Below are 15,814 nucleotides of genomic sequence, written 5' to 3' on the forward strand. Positions count from 1 at the left end.
AAGATCAGGTCACTGCTATTTAAGTTAATGTAATGAATAATTAATTATGCCATTAATATAGACAACTACATTAGGCTAAGTGAACAGAAGATGGACTTCAGCTGTTTTGCAGAAATGGGAGACTTGCCACAGCTTGGCAACTAGAAAGTTTACATTGCAGCAGAATTACTGTGTGATGCTTGGGGAGTACGGGTAGAGGCTTGAAATCTGCATGTCCATAGTGTCTCATATTCCTTATTTAGATTTCTTTATAAAGAGGGAATCAAGTGTTCCTTCCCAGCTCACCCCGCACAAACTTCCGGATTTACTTGTGGTTCCTAACTCTCTCAGTGAATTGCAAAATAAACACTATGGACCAAAGCCTCACCGGTGACAGCCCTGAGTCTTCTGAACAAGTTCATCCGGTATGCTGAATAGTGTGGAGGGACCTATGGGAAAAAAGGTACGTGATCTTTGTATTTTTTAAGGTCAATTACAATGATGTGTTTGTAAAGGGACAGTGAATTAAGAGAGCAGAGCATGAGCCGTACTGCCTTGGGCTTTTCCTAGTTTAGAGTATTTGAAACAAATAAGGTAGTTCTTGGTTGTATCCAACTTGTTTATTTGTACTTTAATGCAAAAGGATGCAGTTTGTATATATCTGTATTTCCTTACAGTCTAAACTTCTGCACTGAAATACGTCCCTTTACAACCTGAGCTGATAAGGCCAAAATTTGCCAACGGTAGCAATTATCAATAAGGTACGGTAATCTTAAGGATCAGGAGAGGTTTTTGTCGTGTATTTTGTCCAAGCTACGTTCTGCAAGGAGCAAAATATAATGATGTAATGTTTCTTGCATTTTACATTTGCTTGTACTTAGATTCTCTTGCTTCTGTACCTCTGCTTCTCCTGATAAAATTTCACACACAGACGCTCTCTTAACTCCAGCTGTTCTGATTCAGTTGTACCTGCTCTGCTTACACCTAATTTTTCTGTTGCATCTGTTCTACACCTCCCACTGCGTCTGTATCAGACTTTTCTTCCCTGCATGTCATGGTGGAGTAGCTGCAGTGGCAGTGAGGGCACTGTAGTGAGATTTTCTTGGTCTCCAATTGTACTTGCAACTGCGGCAGTTCCTGAGTAATCAGTTGCTGCTGAAAAATTCTGATTTTGCTCCTGCTTCTTAGGCTGGAGCATTCCAAGTACAAGAAAGTCTCACAAAATATAGATGCCAAACAAAATGGATAGGGAAAATACCGGGAAGTAGAATACAGTGTGCCTGTCTGTATATCTCTGCTGGCGAGTTGATGCTGATCTGACTTGCCCAGCCTGAGCAACATGAGCTGCTTTTTTGCCAAGTGAAGTGAAGATGGAGCCTGTTCAGTGTCTTTGTGTGCTGAACTTCTTTATCCCGTAGCAGAGTCACTGTAGAAGTCAGACAGAGCTTGCTTTTCCAGGTAGAGCAAGATTTCAAGTTGTTTCTGGCAAGAAGAGGAGAAAGGCTTATCAGAATGCTACAGAAATGCTGATTTTTCTGTGATGCTGTTTAGTGTGTACCCTCCAGAGGGAATGCTGGAAAACTTACTCTTAAGCACAGCAGAACCTCAAGCCTAGATTCCTGCTCAAGGCCAAGCTGAGGATTTTAGGTTAGTAAATGAATGTTTGCAAGTAATCCCGAAATACGTTGGCAATTATTACAGACATAAGGAAAATTTTAATGCACCTTTTCTCAGAGACCCTGATAATAGCTTAAGGAGAGGTAAGTTTTTTACACAAGAACAGAAATGTAAAAGCCCAGCGTAAGGTTTTTGTTTGTTTGTTTTGTTTTGTTTTCAGAACTTCAAAGAACTCTGCAGCAAAAATAAATGTGACATTTTTTGAGGTTAAATTACATGTAAAAATCCTTAAAAATTTAAAGACAGACTTCTACTGGTTTGTTCTTATTAATTAAGGGAATCCTGCTCTCTTAAAAATGGCTCATTATGAAGTAGCTTCTAACATATTAAAGTTTAGTGCTTGGTATGATTGTAATAAACAGAATAGCCTTGAATGTTAGGAAACGTTAGGAATGTCTGTTATAACGGTGATGTACTAGCTTAACAGATAAACCAAAGCAAATTGTTCTCTTAATCAATTTTACGTCTATGGGCTCTTAGAGATGACATAGTACAAGTTTTTTTTTGTTGGTGTTTTTTTTTTTTTTTTTTTCCCCTGGCTGCTTCTCACAAGTGTGTCTCTTAAAGGCCGTTTTCTTAAACCTTTTGGTGCAATGACTGTTGTGAAATCAAATTTCAAGCCATGTTGCATCACACTGATTATTCTCTTACCCGCTTTTCTCCAGGCAAAGCAACGTTTTCTCTTTACTTAAGCTGCTATAATGAATGCCCTCTACTAATAAACTGAGATAGAATGGGGAACAGCTTTCAAATTTGTGGATCTTTGTTAAATGTGGGAAGTGTTGATGTGTGAGTAAAGCGATTGGCTGCTATTTATTGCTAATGTTGGTTCTGTGAACCAACTGTGGAAACTCAGTCTTTGCCATTTGATTAAAACGGGAAGAGGTAAATATGGCACACTGTGATCCGAAGTGTAAATCTGCACATCAGTATGGTACTTCGAGCCTTGGGTCTCACCAGTAGTTGCTGAAAGATTTTTGCTGCTGACTTTCCTCTGGCCCATGTGGTTTAAACTGGAGTCTTCCCCACACTTGCCAGCCAGTTGTACCCCTTGAAACCAGTGTGGGCTAATCCAAGTCTTGTTAAGATGTCCCAGGGACCTGATTAAGAGATCCAGCATATGCTTGGGTGTGAGGAGTGCCTCTTCCTTTCCCAGTTATGCTGACACTCCTAACTCAAGCACCAGACTGAGCTTTGTGAAGTTAGGAATAAGATGTTTTAATTTGCAAGCAACACAGCAGCAAATGATTTACAAATTGTGAATAAAGGAGAGAGTAAATAATTTAACGACACTTGATCTGCTTATCCTGAGACTGTATCTGATGGGTCTCTCAAGTCAGTTATGTGTCTCTTATTGATAGTGATCATCAGGGTTTCAGGTTTTCTGAAAGCTTGCTTTCTTGATAGGATTTTTAAAAAACACCTTCTGCAGGGTCTACATCAGTTTGTTCATTAATTCTGAATCTCCTGTTCCTTTCAAAAGTAGGAGGTGGTTTGGTCACCTTAATATTTAAGTGTATTCTTTCCATTGATGGATAAATATTTATTTGCTTTACTAGCAATCATCTTGTGCAGTGAGCTGCCTAATGAATTTTGAGTCAGTGAGCTGTACGAGTTGCTCTCCATCTCCATTTCCTCTGAATACTTGCATTTCTTACTGAAGAATGCCATCTTTCACTGGTCCTAATGTTATGTACCAAGCTTTCTTTTTTTTTTTTTTTTCGTGTTAAAAACCATATGTGCTCCAAGCCTTTGAATACTCTAGCTGTAGTTCATTACTGGCTTTTGACTGAGACCAGATGTGATGGCTGTTAACTGCCTAAGGGTGACAAGGGTCTGAGGTGACTTATTTCCAGCCTCTTCTTAGGTAACCTTAAAAACAGTGACCTTTAATCCCTGCCTGTCATCCAAAACAGTAGAACAGAACAGTATTCAAATACAGTGATTTTGCTTTGAAAATCAGATGTTTTTTCTCTTAAGTCTCCAGGGATCTGGGGATCTTGAGCCCAGCTGATAAAAGGAATAGAACTGGCCATTTATTATTTTAGCTAATAAAAGAGGATATTGTATATTAGCTTTTTCACATTCCAATGCACTAGCAGCAGAATGAAGGTTAAAGGCGCCTGATATTCACAATTAAAGAATGGAGTCTTTGTTTTTAGCACAGTATGCAGCTGAGGCATAAGGAGTAGGCCAGGAAATGAAAACCAGGTGGCTTGCGTTTGAATTTTTAAGACCAAAGAAATGACCTTCAAAAAAGGATATTTCCTCATTTAATAAAAATAAGTTAACTATATACGAATATGTTTAATTATTCTGCACGTTGGTTTGCAGATGTGTCTGTACATGTATCTTGTATTTTCACAGAAAAAAGTGATCAACAGGTTTGTTGTAACCCTGCAACGTAGGCAGAGACTTCTGTAAGACTAGGTTCTAGTTAATTTGGACAAGAATGGGAGGTACATAATAGCTAGTGAGAAAAAAGCAAAAATGTTTGGCTCACTGCAGTATGTAGTAGGCATTCAGCTGCATGTTTGTATTTCTGTTAAATATGGCAGTGATAATACTGCTGCCACATGAGACTACCAGTCTTGTGTCAGTATCTTAAAAAAAAAAAAAGATTCTGACAATTAAAAATACAAACTTAAGTACATAATTGTTTCATAATTTTTCCTGCTTATTATGGTATTGTAAATTGTAAAAAAAGCAACTATGGTAACTTAAACTTAGGCGACTGTAAGGTAAAATGACAGTTTATCATTTAACATGATTACCATTTTTTCAGGTACAATTTTCACTTAAAGCTTAACTGGGGACAACACACAGCTTATTTTTTGTTCTCTTTGAAATGGTGAGCATAACCTTACAGTGACCAGCTATTAAGGTCATTTTACTACCAACACAGCAGAGCAGTTGAAATTGCCATTTAAGGCTCTGCAGAACTCTGTACTGCAGCTGTTGTCTCCTGCAGCGACAGCCCATGTCGCAGGCTCTGCTGTTTGCCCAGATGATGCTTGAGAAGTGTATTGGCCCTGGGGTGTCAAGCTACTTGTCCAGCTGTCTGGTGTCTGCAGTGCAGGCCCCGTTGTCGCGTACTTTTCTGCAGCAGTTGTTCACATGCTGTGACTCGAAGCGCTTTCAGGTGGTCACAGAGGAGCTGCTCTGGCAGCATTCTCCTCCCAGAAACTGGACTTCCTGCTTAGCATCTAAATTAAGGCGAGAGGTGCTTGTGGATGTGCTCTTTTTTGGCCTGTGCGAACTAACACGTTGTTAAACATGTTTAACAGCTTGGTGGCGTTAAGGCAAAGTGTGCTTTTCCTTTCTCTGAGTGTTTGATTCAAAGCCTAGTCTATTTTAATTAGGTAGCAGATTTCCAAAAACATTTTTCTTGTCTGTGCTTATATAGTGCTTTGGGAAGTTGTTGGAAATTTGCTACTGCCAGTACATCTGGTATGATAGGCCTAGAACAGCAGCTGATCAAAGTTCACACGAGAAACTCTACCTGATTTTTGCTATGCTGTTTGACTCTAATGTGATTTTTTTTTTTTTTTTTTTCTGGCTGCTAAGCTTAATGAGTAAGTCCATCTTTGGCTACAGTGCTCCACTGCTACTCATCACCACCCTGTGCCTGTTCTGATTTTGTTGTTTGCTGTGTAAGATTTTAGTGGCAAGATCCTGCAAAGTTTACAGGAACAAAAATGTTTAATTACTGAATGCTATATGCCTATAATTCACTCACTGTTTGTAGGACGCTGCAATTAGTAACTGCATAAGCCATCACATGGTTTATATATAAAGATTGTTCTCTGAATCACTGTCTGGAGGTTGGGGAACAACTTCTCACTATTCATATGCTTACCTTTAATCGCCCATGGGCAAATAAAAAATGTATACATACTCCTGAGTGTGGTTTGCTTTTTCTCTTGATCCCAGTTACTTTCTATGTAACTGAGGTAGCTCTTGGGTGTTTTAGCCATCAGGGACAGGCCTGCGGTACAGACCTGGGAGTTATTACACTTCCATATGTCGGTTACTCTCCAGGTGTTAGAGATGGAAGAATGCTGCTCGTGACAGCTTGTCTCTTGCCAGCTCTGCATCCTTTGTGATGGTGTAGTGATGTGTAACATAGTTGTCCACCCCTCAGAAATATTATTTTATACACTTGTCTCTTATTTTTCATGTTTTCAATCCCCTCATTTTCCTTCTTCCTGTGATAGTGAAGCTGGTTGGTCTGTTTTGTTCTCCCATAGTATAGAAAATGTTTCAGTTTAGTAGCTGTTAAAAATGTAAACATTTATTTGCATCTAGGGGAAATGACTGCAGGGCAGGTTAGTAGGTTTCACGGGCAGACATCTGAAAGCCCAGCTGGTGATGTTTGGTATGGCAGAACGTGGCTTCAGCCATCTTTTAGGACACAGGTCTCCTTCCCTTTCCGGGGCTTGTCCATGTCTCCCTGCTAGGATAAGGAGGCTTCTTAGTGTTTCACATCAGCTAAACAGAGTTGCTGGAGTGAATGTGGGCCATCTGTCCTGATCCGGGCTAGTGCAGCTTGCCATCAGCTATCTTAAGCTGTTAGCAAATCAGTGGTGTGACATGGAGGACTTAGGTAAGGAGTCTCACACTGAACTGCAGACTATGGTGATTAAAACCAGTCTGTCCTACTTGGCACGCTGGTTCAAGATGTTGCTGCTTAGTGGGGAGCATTCTAGTAATACGGACGTAGCTTTTCCAGCCTCTCTGACTGCGTCCTCTTCCCTCCTTCCAGGCAAGTCAGTTTGAATCAGTAACAAGCCATTTGGAAAATTACGGTTTCCTCTACAGTCAACACAGTCACGGCATCGCTGAAATACTGTACTGAAACATGTTTCCTGTACTAACGGAACTGCAAAACCTGCCAAGAAGTGCTGCATGATAGGGGTGAGGTTTATGATGTTATTTATCATATTAGCTACTTGTCTAAGATGTAGATTATTAATAATGGTTAAATCATAGGACTAGTTTATAAGCACAAAATTGGTATTTAATGTGGAGTAAAAGAAAAAGTATATTGTCATACATTCACACGGTTTTCTTTGGGGAGATCACTGAGTTTTCACCTTGCAATTTCCCAAAGATAAAGGCTTGACATTTCTGAACTGCATCATTCAGCTCCCATATCTGAACACTGGCTGCTTTGTGGTGCTGTTTTTATCCCAGAATGGTGTGTTTTCAATTCTCACTGTGCTCTAGGATTTAGGGAATTAGATAGGAGCAAGGCAGCTGTACCATCAGCTTAGAAGCCCCAGTGTTCCTGACCCGCTTTATTCTTGTAGCTGTATCAGTGATTATGTCTGGAGATGTTAGTAGTGACGTTATCTGGACCACAGCCATCGACTCAATCTTCTGATCTTGCAAGACAATCTGGGGAGACATCTTCGCTCATGCGGAATCTTACAGATGTCCTTGAGGTGCCATGCAAAAGCAGGGCTCATCTGCATGAGCTAAATCTATAGATTTTTATCTTGAAATCAGACACGTGCCTTGTGTTATTTATTCCACCCTTTGTTGTGTCAAAATATTGTGCAAAGTGTGTGTGATAGTATTCAATGCCAAAAGAACTTGAACTGTTTTGCTCTGCATCCTTAAAGCATACTTAGCATTTTTTAACTGTGTAGCGAATAGGCAGGATGTAGGAGCTCTGAAAGGAGTCTGCAGGGAAAGACAAATCAATTTCAAAGGGATGTGACTGAACTGCAGCAGTTACTTAGCGCTGGGGTCCTGACTTTCCTTCCAGGTACCTTGTTCCAACTCACGTAAATAGAGGGCAGGTTCCTCAGTTCTTAGAAGGGGAAGTCAGGTTTAGTTAGAAACACTTTATATTTTAGTCCATTGTATCTTTTTCATTTGTTTATCGAAGACTCTCAGCAGTTCTTATCCACAAAGGCTGAGTTTTCATAAAGAACATCGAAGATGAGCTGATGTTGATGCTGTTTTTGTAGGACAGAGCAGGGTCATGTGCTATCCAAAAAGCCAGTACAAATAAAACCAGTCACCCACAGGATCGTCCTATTTGTGTCACTCTGCCTGGGCTTCACCAGTGTCGGTATGTGCTGCGGACTTTGCTAGCATGCATTGTGCAGGCAGTGTGACCATCAGGAAGAACACTATTTGACCAACATGATTGCAGTTAAGGAGGGATTCCTGACTATCCTATTTCTCTCCATTCTCTATATAGCTTTAAGAGACACTCCTGAGCTTAAATATATATATATATATTCCCAGAGCACAATAAGCCTCCGTCAAAACAATCAATCGTTTATTCTGATGGATGTACATAATTATTGAAAACAGAGCAACTTCTTGCAGAAATTGAATTTGTATCAAAATCTTACAAAAATCTCCTTCCATTACCTTGTTTGGAAATGAAAAGGGGTTGGGGTAGAGAATGCTTTGTTTTCTTTTTCTTTGGAAACATCCTTATTTGGCATCTGTAAAGCATTTACATTCCCTAGTTCTGGATCAAAGTCCTTTCATGGCTCATGTTACTTATTTCCTTCTTTAACTGAAGCACAGAAAGAAAAATGGATTTTTCTTCCCTCAGGCTTACATTATAAACCACTGTAAAAAAATCTCAATTTTTAGCAAGGAGGTAGAAAGAATGAAGAATAAAACATCTCACAAGGTATAATATAAAGACCCATCAACACACGTGTGCTCCAGAGCAAGTGCTGTTGGTAAAAACAAGTTTCTCAGGCAGTTATGAAGCATGTGAAGGAAAATTTATTAAAACAAAGGTAACTGTGCTGCTGTATTTCAGTCATTTCTCATGTTCCAAAGGTCTGTGCTCTTTGGGGGGGAACTTTGTCCTCTTCAGCCCGTGTTGTGGCTAGTACAGTTGGCCCAGTATTGAGATACAAGATGGACCAGGCTAGCAGTGTTAGAAGCAAAATGCTGTTTTGTTTTATTGTCTGAGTGGCAGGATGGAACCTGGATATCAAAGAATTATTTTTTGATAGAAGAAAAGCTCCTCTGGTTCAGCTGTGACACCATCTCAATTTACATCTGCAGGTGAGTGTAGATAGTTTTGTATCTGATTGCAGGACGAACTCTTTCCAAGTCTGACCCTTCTGTTGATCCAGTGCCCCGAGGAGTCTGGTGTTTCTGCTTGTTTTCAATGCTGTTCTGGCTATTCCTCTGGATTTTTGCCTCTCACACGTGAAACACATGATACTGAGCCCAGTCAGCTTCTTCCAGTCTGCAGACAAACTTCTAGGCTATGGCCTGTGACCGCAAGCACTGGCTGTCTGCTGTTTCCAAGTATTGCTACAGCAAAAGGGTGTATAATAGCTGTTACTGGTTTATCTTGCAGGAAGAACTTGAACGTTGGTCAGTTTTAGCAGGGCCTATGACTATCTAACTAGCTTGAGGTAAGCCTGTACCACAATACACATACCTTTTGTTCCTCCATACCAGCTTTGTTCTGATCCGTATTTCAGGGTATTCAGATATTTTAATGTGTTTATTTCACAGACCTTCATTCAGCTCGTTTCCAGTGTAGTGTTGTCTTTCTGTAAAGGGACATACAGTACCGCACAGCATGTTGTTTATTTAACCATAAAGCAACACGGACAACAATCTGATAGGCTGTTTTGTTTCTATTAGTTTTCATCCTGCAGATCAGAACTTAATCCAGACTTCAGCCTTCCTCCAAAAATAACATTACTGACACCCGCTGTCACATCATTCTCCTCACAGAGCTCTTGGCCACATAACTTCTCTGATGGTGTGATGGTTTTACTCGGGTGGGCGACCGAGCTCCACCACAACTTGCTCTCTCACTCCCCCTCCTCAAAGAGGAACAGGGAGAAAATACGATGAAAGGGGCTCAAGGGTTGAGATAAGGACAAGGAGATCGTGCAGTAATTATTGTGATGGGCGAAACAGACTCAGCATAGGGAGATAGTAAGATTTATTGCCTATTACTAACGAGCTAGAGAAGTGAGAAACAAAGGAAAGAAACCAAAAGCACCTTCCCCCCCCATCCACCCTCTTCCACCTCCTCCCCCCGAGCGGCGCAGGGGAACGTGGGAATGGGGATTATGGTCAGTCTATAGCAATTCTTCGCCGCCGCTCCTTCTCGGTGGTCCGTACCACGGGGTCCATCCCTCGGGAGCAAACTGCTCCAACCTGGGTCCCCCACGGGCAGCAGCTCCTGCCAGGTCACCTGCTCCTACATGGTCTCCTCTCCATGGCCTGCAGGTCCGGCCTGGAATCTGCTCTGGCAGGGGTCTTCCACAGGCCCCAGCCTCCGTTGGTGCAGGTCCACCTGCTCCACCGTGGTACTCCATGGGCTGCAGGGGGACATCCTGCTTCACCATGGGCCTCACCACAGGCCACAGGGGACTTCTGCTCCGGCGCCTGGAGCACTTCTCCCCCTCCTTCTTCACTGACCTTGGCACCTGCAAGGCTGTTCCTCACTCCTCTCACTCTCCCAGCTGCTGTGTGGCGCAGCATTTTTTTCCCTGTCTTGAATATGCTCTCACAGAGGCACAAAACAACATCACTTATTGGCTCAGTTCTGGTCAGCAGTGGGGCCCTTACCAAACATGGGGCAGCTTCTAGATCCTTCTCACAGAAGCCACCCCTATGGCCCCCTGCTACCACAACCTTGCCACATAAACCCACTACAGATGGAAGGGAAAAAACCCTCCCTTTGGATTATGAGCTAAACCCTGACATTAAAGAGAAAACTACCGCAGTGGTGTTTCCTCCTTGGTGGCAACAACTTGTTAGTTGCTGTATGCTTCCACACCCCTTCTAGTTGAATGCATCCCCAGGGAGAGGATTTCTTGCTTTGTGTGACCTGAAAATTTAATGTGATGCTAGCTTTTGGGCACAGTGAAGAATATTGTTGAGTTTTGGAGAAGGGTTTTGGTAGTAGAACAGTCCCAAATTCTGCCTGGATGTTAGATCTGGTGTTGGACTCTTTAGATCCTGGCAGAGGCTCAAGCATAGTCCACTCTTCCTGTCTGCACACTGAGGACGGTTTGTGGATTCCCACCTCTTTGAGCTTCTGCAGTACTCCCTGCTTTCAATACAACGACTTTGGACCTTGGACAACTGACCTGGTTGTTTCTTTCCAAAATTAATTCTTAGTCAGTAGATTTCAACACTGTTGGAATATGTCCATCGATGGTGTCCCAATGACTGTACCTAGTACTAGACAGAAGTGAAGATGAAGCAAGTACGGAGAGGCAAAAAGATCAAACACATGAAATCTTACTACATTAAAATAATAATGATGTTCTGATGCAACCAAGATTAGAAGTATGTATGCAATGCTGTGTTGTGTTAATCCAGTGCTTCAGTGAATTGGATCTTGAGGATGGAAGTAAAAAAAGACTTCAAAGGCTAGGGATTACAAATAACTAATTGATACAGGTTTCTTAGGTGAAATGAGTATGCAAAGGGAGATTGGTGTTGCGTTTTAAATTGACTGGGAGTGTATATTTAGCTAACAATGATCTCTTTCCGATTAGTATGACTCATTAGGTAAACACGACTTGTACAACTACCTGATGCCGCACTGAAAGGGGTACACAGGATGTTTCAATGGGACAGGAATCCTGCCCCATGGAGACCATTTGTGCTGAGTTCTTGAAAGGTCAGGCATACTTTAAAGTGTAAGTCAGGAAAATAAGGATTTAGATTAAAAAAAAAAAAAAAATACTTCAAAGCTGATGAGTCACTTCAGACCATGAATACTGGAAGATACTGCTTTTCAAGTCCAAAGATTGGTGTCCTCATTTGGGGAGGGAAAAAGATTTGAACATTTTAAACTCAAACATTGTTACCTTATGCACAAAGAAGCCCTAGCAGTACTACTTATCATTTTTTATTCTTCTCTTCATGTTTCCCCTAGAAGATTAAGGACACAGGAGATTTAAGATCTTGCAGACTCCCATAGATTGAGTAGGGCTGAGGAGAAGAAAATATTTAAATACTGAGCTTCCCTCTTGCTAACTTATTTTTTCCCCCTCATCTTTCTTCCCTTTTACTCCAATACCTTAGCACCAGTTGGTATGTAGTGTCTGTTTTGGTAAAGAGTCCAGACCTGCAGTTCTGTAGAGCATGGCGAAGTGTCCAGGGGTGGTTGTTTTTTTCTTCTCTCCCCCTTTTCTGATGGCAGACTTCAGGCAGAATCAAGGAACTTGGTATTTCACAGGACAGGACAGGAGAGTTTAAACCTCTATATCAAATAAAAATAATCCAAATCTCTCTTGCATATGAAATACAAGGTAGCAAGAAGCAAAGCCTTTTTTTTTTTTCCTCGCTTTGTCCTGTCCTTGCTGCATCCTGTGAAACCATGTCCAAAGCCCTTGTAAATCAATGAGTCTTTCTGCTGATTTAACTGGTTTCTAGAAGAAGCACTGAGATGTGTGACAGATAGAAACTGCAACAAAAGTTTCAGCTTTTCAGGGATGATAAAGATAGGTATGTATTTGCATTGACCACTAGCATATCACTTTGAGATCTGGGGTCAACCTAATGTTTCCACTCATGGTGAAATCCTTTTTTTTTGTTGCGGAGATGCATTTCTAGACAAGTGTAAATAGACAGGAGCTGCCTAGCTGCCTTAATTTTTCACCTGTTTTCCATACCTAGTAGTAGTTGCATGGATGTATCTGCAAGAGAGGTACTTGCTGAGACAAATGGTATGGACACCTCAGCATATTGGGGGGTGTTTTTTCCTTTTTGGTTAACATGGCAGAAGGCTGCAATAGTTATAGGTTCAGCTTCAATTCATAGTTTCCAATTGTATTATATGGTTAATCCTCTCTGTGCATTAAATACCTCGCTGCAAATGTGTAATTAAGAAGTATTTGAAATGGAAGGAGGCCTGTGTCTGAATAAGAGGAGGTGCTGCTAAGGTCTCCTCTCCCCTTAACTGTGCATTGATTCATTTTGTTTGATTTTTATTTTTTTTTTTCCCGTGTAAATACTGAACAAGTAGATCTGGGAGGAAAAATGATGAGAAAAAGAATCTGTCTTGGGTTTGGAGGGGGAATAAAATAAACTTTGTCTATGATAATAATTCGTACTAAAGCAAAAGGGAAAAGATGGAGAAGGCAATGACAGGCAGCTTGGAGCACCTCCTGAGGTGTACATCTCTCTAGCCTGACTCCCACAATAGAAGAGGAAGAAAGCACAGTAGGATGTGTATGTGCTGCTGCTCGAGGACAGCCACCAGGTAGAGATGAGAGAAGTGCTAGATACCTGAAGTCGTAATCGGAAAGGGTTAGTTATAAATCTCTTCTGCTATCAGTCCTGTCTTCCATCCATGCTCAACAGCAGCCAATAAATGCTGCTAAGGGCTTTGTTGAGTGTCTTTCCTTTAGCTTTCTTCATGAGATAGGCACCAAACATGCATCCAGGAGTGATCACACCCTCCATCTGTGAGTAATCATGCTGCTTAAATACAGCAGCAGGCCTGACTCTGGGAGAACAAAACAGCAGAGCTGCTGCTTCTGCTGCTCAGCTGTGCAGGCAGGGCAGGAGCAGGGAGGAGGGTGGCGGTGCAGACTTTTGGCTGCCTTAGAGCGACCACATCCTGTCAGACTGTGGAAACATCAGACTAATGGAGAGATCTGCCTGTCTGAGATGTAGAAGTGCATGTGGGAATCTGGTAGATAATTTGCAGATGCATTTATATTCTTGCAGGAGGAATAGTGGTGCAGAGAGAGGTCCTGCCCTCTCTCCTGCACTCGGTCTGTTCACCCACTTCCTACTCAGGTCCCAGTTCTCCACAGCACTTAAGTACAGTGCAGACTGATTTATTTCAAGGAGGCTGTTTCCCTTTCTTCTGGTGCAGCTCCCAGGCACTGTTTTCCTGATTCTGCATAGGAAGACTAAAGCTGAGTCCATGATGGCAGGGTAATGCTCAGAGCAGCCAGTGGCCTTTGACTGCAGTTCTTCCTTGAGCAGTGGGAGAATTCCCTTCCATCAACTGCACACTGCAAGACTGGGTTGCCCACCCAGGACCGTGCAGGAACATTGTGGTGTGAAAGAGAACTGATATCGAGCCTCCCAAGTTGTTAGTGCTCTGACCAAGATTTGTACTATTATACCACGTGAAATTGTCATGTGAGATAACAAAGGATGGATTGTTTATGACAATGCTTAAATTCTGGTCAAGTTGGATGTTAAAACCTGAGCTTTTCAAGGAACTTCACTGAGCCCAAGTGGTATGGGAAAGCTGAGTGCTTTCCTGACAAAATCCTGAATGAGGAAACGGCTTGCTGTGCATGTGTGGCTGCTAAGAGCAAATGGTGTTCATCCAGTGTCAGATGGAACTGGAGGAACTTACCTTTTACTGATTAAAAAAAAAAAGGGGGGGGGGAGGGGTTCTAGGGGCAAGGAAGGCAGAAGCCTTTCATAGCAGGCCAGTATCCTACACAGCCCCACTGTGTTGTGGCCAGTAAATCAAGAAGTCTCAGTTTGGGCAAGTGCAAAGTATTTGGGGCAAATTTGCTCCTCCTTGTTTTTGCGCAGAAATTGCCTGAGCATAAAGTTCAAGGCTTCATATTCCTAAAAATAGAAATATAGGAATAGGAATAACTCTTTAAAATATGGGTGTGTAATGAGGGATGTGTTTGTCTTTCACAGAGTTGTTTGACTGGATTCACAGAATCCTCTTAGGACTAAGCACAAGCAAGTGGGGAAGAAATGTACCAGCTATCCTCAGAAGGTTTCTTTTGGCTTCCCTGTCAGAGGCCCAGTGTGCTTTTTTCCTTTTCAAATACAGTTTTAATCCAAGATCACAATCTGGCAATACCAAACATATTTTCATTAAGGCCTAGCTTGACAATACTTATTACTGTCTCTGTATGGAAAGTCAACATAATGCTACAGGTTTGAGAGTTTCAGATGTGGCCATTACTTGGATAATTAGCCCTGGATAGTAATGTTTTGTGTGCTTCTTCCCAGAAAATACAGTTGATCACTCTGCATTGTTTCACATGAAAATATGCTATAAAATTACTGAAAGGTACCAGCCAGGGCTAAGAAACAGTTGAAAAAAAAAATAGCTGAAAAATAATAAAAAAAAGAGTTGATGCTGCATGGTAAGTCACAAGCCTGTAATGCGGTGATATGATATTTTGTGAACAGGAGAGGAGGATGTTGTACTTTGAGAGAAATCCTAGATGCCTTTGCTGTCATGGTAATAACTATAGCACTGCACCCATAAGGGGTGCAAATATCAAAAAGAAAAGTGGCCTGAGCTCAGACAAACCTGTCAGCTAAGGGATTCTCTTGCTGCTTTTTTTCCTCTAAAGGACTGATTTATATTAACACAGTCTTGCTGTTAAAATGGAGTTTTTAAAGATAGGTGGAGTTGATATGTGTTGTGATTTATTTTTAATCCCCATCTATAACGATGTCTCAGAAGCGTGAAGCTGACATCTGTTTCTTTCTTTGATTATATTTTCTTCCATAGAAGACAATTATAGTTTTTAAGTTGCTTTAAGTTGCCCCATTCTGTAATTAAAGGTAAACAAAAAAACACAACCACAAATCACTGTTGTATTGTTTATGTCCCAGGGTAGGGGGGGCATTACTGTACAATCTGATGTGTGGGGAAATACACTAAACCCAAGCTTGGCCTCTTTGTGCAAGACAAAGGAGGGAAAGGGAATCTTGAATCCTTTTCATTTACGTGTCCTCAGAAAAATTTAATTACCCTGATTACCACCGTTGGAGTGTTTGTAAGTCCCGTTGCTGTGTGTAGACCAGTGCTTGTACTTAAATGATGTAGGCTTTATCTCATCCCCTCAGCAGGGCAGGAAAGAAAATTCCCCCTTGGTGCATTTTTCCCTGACGTGCTTGGTGCTGGAGTCCCACAGCAGCTCAGGGCTGCGAGTGGAACCGAAGTTTCCCCCAGGTCCCTGTGACAGGAAATTCGGATCCTGCCCGTTTATCCTCTCCTGTTTGACGGCACTTGACAAACGCCAGAGGGGCTTCTGGGGGCTCCCAGGGCCGCTCGGAGCAGGCCGAGGTCGGCGGGGGCACGGCCGGCGGCCCAGAGGGGTTTCGGCTCACCCCGCCAGGCCGGGCCGCAGGTGCCCGCCGCCCCCTCAGGGGCTCGGCGCCGCCCCCGAGCGCTGCCGCGCGGGGAGCC

At 42.1% G+C, this 15,814-nt stretch overlaps 1 protein-coding gene across 11 annotated transcripts in view; it reads left to right on the forward strand.

Moving 5' to 3' along the window:
- The first annotated feature begins 321 nt into the window (after nt 1-321).
- The window catches only part of ANKRD44 (ankyrin repeat domain 44), a 148,571-nt gene continuing 133,078 nt past the window's right edge, over nt 322-15,814 (forward strand). For 3 of the 11 annotated variants that reach the window (XM_035332248.1, XM_035332243.1, XM_035332245.1), the window contains exon 1: nt 322-442. In XM_035332248.1, coding sequence (XP_035188139.1) covers nt 407-442 — 36 coding nt within the window. In that variant the 5' untranslated portion in view covers nt 322-406. The remainder of the gene's footprint in view (nt 443-15,814) is intronic. The other 8 variants (XM_035332239.1, XM_035332247.1, XM_035332238.1 and 5 more) reach the window with 5 other exon arrangements.

Source organism: Oxyura jamaicensis, chromosome 7 (genome assembly GCF_011077185.1).
Source record: "Oxyura jamaicensis isolate SHBP4307 breed ruddy duck chromosome 7, BPBGC_Ojam_1.0, whole genome shotgun sequence".
Taxonomy (NCBI): Eukaryota; Metazoa; Chordata; class Aves; order Anseriformes; family Anatidae; genus Oxyura; species Oxyura jamaicensis.